Genomic DNA, 6,244 nt, shown 5'->3' with positions numbered 1-6,244 from the left:
ATCTGCATATATGAGATTATGGATATTTCTCCCGGCAATCTTGATTCCAGCTTGTGCTGCATCCTTGCAGTTTATTGTGATCCACCCAGTCACAGGCTTTGGTGTAGAAGCCAAAGCAGAAGCACAAGGCTTCCCTTGTGGCTCAGCTTGTAAAGAATCCACCTGCAATGGGGGAGACCTGGGTTCAATCCCTGGGTTTGGAAGATCCCCTGAAGAAGGGAAAGACTAGCCACTCAAGTATTCTGCCCTGGACAATTCCGTGGACTGTACAGTCCAGGGATTGCAATGAGTTGGACACAACTGAGCGACTTCACTTTCTTCACTGCTGCATTACAGGTGGATTCTTTACGACTGAGCCACCAGGGAAGTCTATCATTCCTTTTCTAACTCCTTTAGCTGTAAAGTTAAGATTGCTTGAGATTTTTGTTTCTTGACAGAGCCCTGTATTCTTTTTTTAACTGTTTTTGCTGTGTTCCATAGATTTTGAAAAGCCGTGTTTCTCTTTTCATTCATCTTTTCATATTTTATAAATTACTTTTTTTTTTAAGTTGATCCTTTGATAGCATCCTTTGTAGTATCATGTTGTCTAGTTTCCATACATTTGTATTTTTTCCAGTGTTCTAGTTTAATTCTAGTTCTAATTTAGTTCTAGTTCTAATTTATTTCTAGTTTAATACTGTGTTGTCAGAAAACATGTTTGAAATGATTTCTGTCTTCTTAATGCCTTTTGTTATAGATTAGATGTTTTAAAAAGTCTGTTTTGTTTGATATGAGTATTGCTATTTCCATTTGCTTGGGATATCTCTTTGTTTTCACTCCTTGTGTGTGTTTAGTTCCATTCCGGATGTCGTGTAAGTAGCATATAGATTGGTGTTTTTTTCCTGTTTGTGGTTTTCTTTTCTCTTTTTTTTTGCTTGTTTTCTGCTTTTCAATCCATTGAGCCATCCTGTGTCCTTTCCCTGGAGCATTTAGTCCATTTACAGTTAAGGTGATTATTGATAAGTACATGCTAGTGAAAGTCACACAGTCGTGTTTGACTCTTGTGACCCCATAGACTATACAGTCCATGGAATTTTCCAGGCCAGAGTACTAACCCTAACCCTCTCCTCCATGTTTGATGTGGATTTTTTTTTTTCTTTTGTATTCATGGTTGTACAAAAGTTGTTCTTTTACTTTAGTTTGTTCTCAAAGAGAGCTCCTTTATATGTAGTTTTAGCTTTGATAATGTTCATGGGAGATAAGCTCAGGGTCTTACCACTCTTCCTTCTTGAACTTGTCATCTAACAATTTAAAATATACACTTCAGTGATATTATCAATAACACTGCATGGATCCATCATCAATATCCATCTACAGAACTTTCCCACCTCAAACTGAGACTCTGTACCAATTAAATAACTTCTCATTCTTGTCTCCTAGTCACTTGTAACCACTATTCTACTTCATGTTTCTAAGTATCTGAATATACTGCATATATCTCTTTTTATTTCAGTTTAGATAAGGGTTTGCCAATATTTTGAATTTCTCGGGATACCATTTCTTAGTTTCATTGACTTCTTTTATACCAGTTGGCTGTTTTTTATTCTCTACTTTGCTTATATATGCTCCAATATTTATTACTTTCTTATTTCTGCCATATTGGGGTTGATTGTTCTTCTGTTTCTAGTTCAGATGTAAAGTCAGGGTGTTGATTTTCAATCTTTTCTCTTTTCAAATGCATGAGGATATGTTACTGAAAACTAACCTCTTAGTACTGCTTTTGCAGCCACACATTTTTGGCATGTTGTGTCTTGTTTTCATCAGTCTCCAACCAGTTCCTAATTTCTCTCTTGAACCCCTTTAATCAATTTTTCAACTCAGTCCCAGAATTTATGTTTGGTTCTTCTTACAGTTTTTAATCTCTTTGTGATATTTTCATTTCATTCATGTATCATTTTCTTTATTAGGTTGTCTATATGTTTTATAGATTATTCAATATCGTTAAGATGATGATCCTGGATTTTCACCAGGTGACTCATATCTACATTTCATTAGGGATAGTTTCTTGAGATTTAGTTTGCTCCTTTAATTGGTCCATGTCTTCCCTGTTTCACTGTATATCTTGTGAACTTTAGATGAGATGTGGGCATTTGGAAAAACAGCTACTTCTCCCAGTCTATTGACTGACTTTGAGAAGGGGAAGATCTTCAGCAATAAGCTCTCCTAGAGACTCTGGGGACCTCCTTGCCTTGTCTGTGGATGCAGCTCCTCTGAATTGGTTTATGTATTTTCTCAGTTAAAGAGATTTGCCCATTTTTTTTTTTCCTGAAGCCTGTACAGACTTGCTCTACCTGGTGTTTGTCTGACATGCTACAATCTCTATATAGCTATAAAAAGTTGGAATGTTTGTGATGTTTCTCAGTGGCCCCTACAAGGAATCCAAATTGCCATTCCCATCAGTGCTCTGAAACAAGGGACACAACTAACAATCCTTCAGGCCACTCTCCAAAAAGCTACAAAATAGTCTCCATTGTCCATTTTTCTTTTTCCCTCTTGAAGAAGAGATGGGAGTTGGGAATTTTCTCCTGATTCGCACACATGGTGGTAGAAAGAGGAGGTAGCTATGGGAGGTAAGTGTCATCAATTTGTGTAAACACTTCACTTACTGTATCTCTTCTTGGTGTTGTGCTTGTCTGGAGTGCTGACACCTATTATCTGACTTCTGGTATTTTCAGAAAGGAAATATGGCCTATATATTCTCACCTCCATGGAGGAACAATGGCTTAGGGATTCGTATTTTGACATCATATCAATGTTCTCTTGAGTAATTGTCATCATGAAATCATGCATCTTCTTGGGAAATTTTCTTGAGTTTTTTATACCAGCAATCACATCTCACTGGGGGAAACATGCACTGAACCAAAACTGAACCCTCCCTCACACTGTCCTCTTCTTCTGCAATATTCTGTGGAAGGCAGCCTTCACTTGAGCATTCCTTACACTGTAGACAAGAGGGTTCAGCAATGGGTTGAAAAGACTGTAAAACAGGAAAAGGATTTTCTTCTGTTTCTCTCTGTGGCTACTCTCAGGGGCCAAGTACACCATCATGGCTATGCCAAAGTAGAACCCAACCACACAGAGGTGGGAGGAGCAGGTGGAGAAGGCTTTCTTGCGGCCCTCCTTTGACTGGATCTTCAGGATTGCCCAGAGGATGTGCACATAGGAGACCAGCATCAGGGCAAGAGGCCCAACTAAAATAAACACACCTTCAGCAAAGAGGAACATTTCATTGATCCAGATGTCACCACAGGTCACTTTGAGAACAGACTGAATCTCACAGAAGAAATGGTTCACCTTCTGGGGCCCACAGAAGGGCAGCCGTAGAAACAGACTTACCTGGACTATGGCCAGGCACAATCCACATGCCCAGCAAGCGACGGCCAGAAACGTGCAGACCCTCCAGTTCATGATGACCATGTACTGCAGGGGGTGGCAGATTGCCACAAACCTGTCATAGGACATCACCACCAAAATCAAACACTCCATAGAAGAAAAAATCAAATTAAAAATCATCTGCAAAGTACATAAGACAAAGGAGATGTCTTTTTTGTGTTTGACTAGATTTGCCAGCAAATTGGGCAAATTGCTAGAAGCATAGGATATGTCAATGATGGCCAGATGAGAGAGGAAGTAGTACATGGGGGTGTGCAGTCTAGGGTCGAGGCAGATGAGACCCAAGATCATGCCATTCGCCAGCAGGTTGAAGGTATATAACAGGGAGAAGATACCAAACAGGACCAATTCCATGTCTTCACTGAGCTGGAATCCTACCAGGATGAATTCTGCAATCCATGATTGATTGCCCTCCATTCCTAAAGACAGTCTGTCAAGGACTGTGCGATAGGAGTATCACAGCTGGATAACAATGAAAATAGGAGTTATTTATCTGAAGGGAATGAAGAGGAAGCTGGTATGCTTGTCTATGCATAACTGATTTTTTTCCTTAAGTTTCTTCACCTTTTTGTTTTCTTTTTATTGTGAGGTAATCTAAAATTTCAGATAAGTATCATGGACTATAAACTATACTAGTATATAGATTTTACCAAGTTGCTTGTTCATGTTTGGCTTATCATTTATTTTCGCTGTGTGCACATAGTCCTAATTTTCTGGAGACCACATAAGACTAAAGTGGAACCATAGTCACATATTGGCAATTTACATCTAAACCCTTTGGAATTTTTTCTCTATAACATGGATACTTGCTAATGTATTCTCAGTATAACTACCAAAAACAGGAGATGTAACATTAAGATAAATCACTACTCTAAATACAGCATTTTATGCCATTGTAGTCTAAGGTTCAAATTCAACATCACATATACTAATTATTTCCTCTAATTTTAAATAGTTTGCACTTCTTGCCTTGACAGTGATATTTTTGAAGAGTATGAGTTCTTGATTTGTAAATTGTTTCTCAATGCATTTTTCCATTTATTGTCCATGTTGTAATTCAGATTAAACATTTTTTAGCACAAAAAAGTGTCCTTCTTAATGCCCTCCATTAAAACACAGATAATGATCATTTGTCCCAGTAACATTGATGTTGATGTGGATCATTGGCTAAGGTGGTGCCTCCACGTTATTTCCATTATAAAGTTTTTAATCCATAAATTTTAAGTACTTTCTTTCTTCTGGCTTAACAAACTATCCTATACTCGTCTTGTACATTTCCCACTTCAGCTTGGAATCAATGATTTCACTCAAAATATGTCTTCTTGTATTGAAGAATCATTGAAAATATCTGCTTATATTGGGTGTTTAATAATAATTTTTTTATCATCACCTATGCCACATTTCTGATATCCCCATGCAATAAGGATAAATACCATTTGGGACAGTATATAGATTGCTAAGTGGATAATGGAGTCTTACCTTGACCTGTTTAATCTTAACACGTTTACTGACTTCTTTTGGAGAACAAAATCTATTTTACTATATTAACATTACATCATAAAGAATGATCTCAATCTTATACAGTAGTTTTTTTGGCAATGTAGATTTAGTATTTCAAATCATATTAATTATCTTACTAATCATTTTTGATTTTCTTTGTTTTCAGGGAATTATAGTCTTCTGCAAATTTTAGACTTATAAATTAATGTTTCAATGATCTGGTTTACTTGGTGGGTAAAGAGGCATCTACGTCATATGAGATTCTAACATCAAGTTTTCTAAGTATCTTAGAGAAACATAAAAATTCATAAAACATTAAAGAGAAAATACATATGTGAAATATATGTCCAAAGCTGATGATTGTTAGTAATTTCTATAAACAATTTTCCATTTTTCACTGTACCTATATTTTCACAAAATAAATTATATGAACAATACTGTGTATCTGCTTCTTTCATTTAGAATAACATCATGTACATTTTTTCATATCAATTATTTCTTTGCAATATACTTTAAATATCTGTACACTATTTTGTTGCATATGAATATTTTATTTAGTATATCACCTTCTAACTAGGTTGTTTGGATTATGTTACAGTGACTAAATTTTATATATATATTTTTTTACGTATACTTTCTTTTCTTATACTAATTTCCAGGACATGGAAATTCTTGGTCAAATCTATTCCTTCCTTTCTTCCTTCCCTTCCATGCTTCCTTTCATTCTTTCTTTCTTCCTACCTAGCTATTTATCTATCTATCTGTTTACCTATCCAGTTTAAAATAGCCTAAATAAAATTTCTTCTTTCCAATAGAGTCATTAAAATAATAGCAGCTCAGTAAAGAAAGGATATGCTATTCTTTATTGGGGCAGCTCAGTAACTGAGCTAGGGAGCTTTAAAATATTCCTTTAGCCACTGGATTGGCACTCATTCTATCCTATTTTGTGGTGAGACAAATTTTCTATCAGATCAGTAATCTTGAGTCTAATAATTATGCATGTTAGATGATAGTGTAGGAAATAGTAAGAAATAACTATATTGTAAAACACTTATACTGTTTCAGCAAAGAGTTTACTATAACAGTTAACAGAATTCTGTTTTCCAGTATCAGATGTTATTCTATCAATACATTTATCTATTACGTTATAAGGTCCTTTTGCTTTTTTGGCCAAATCAGAGCCTTATTCAGAAGAAATGCCTACAGCCAGGTTATTCTCAAAACAATAGATTTGGTCTATCTGCTGAGAAGGACCATCACTCAACCACACTGGGAAGCGATGTCAAGAAAGGTGCTGAGGAATAGAAGCCAC

General features: G+C 36.1%; 1 protein-coding gene across 1 annotated transcript; it reads right to left on the bottom strand.

The window, feature by feature from the left end:
• Positions 1-2,916: 2,916 nt before the first annotated feature.
• On the bottom strand, positions 2,917-3,926 carry LOC102396829 (olfactory receptor 2A2-like). The gene has a single exon (XM_006046542.4). The coding sequence runs from the start codon at positions 3,847-3,849 to the stop codon at positions 2,917-2,919; it is 933 nt and encodes a 310-aa protein (XP_006046604.3). The 5' UTR covers positions 3,850-3,926.
• Between the last annotated feature and the right edge of the window lie 2,318 nt (positions 3,927-6,244).

This window comes from Bubalus bubalis, chromosome 8 (genome assembly GCF_019923935.1).
Source record: "Bubalus bubalis isolate 160015118507 breed Murrah chromosome 8, NDDB_SH_1, whole genome shotgun sequence".
Classification (NCBI taxonomy): Eukaryota; Metazoa; Chordata; class Mammalia; order Artiodactyla; family Bovidae; genus Bubalus; species Bubalus bubalis.
This window is presented reverse-complemented; position numbering and strand designations above follow the sequence as displayed.

What these genes read in the sequence shown, in the direction of transcription:
- LOC102396829 (XM_006046542.4), bottom strand. Translation starts at nt 3,849, where the DNA reads ATGGAGGGCAATCAATCATGGATTGCAGAATTCATCCTGGTAGGATTC.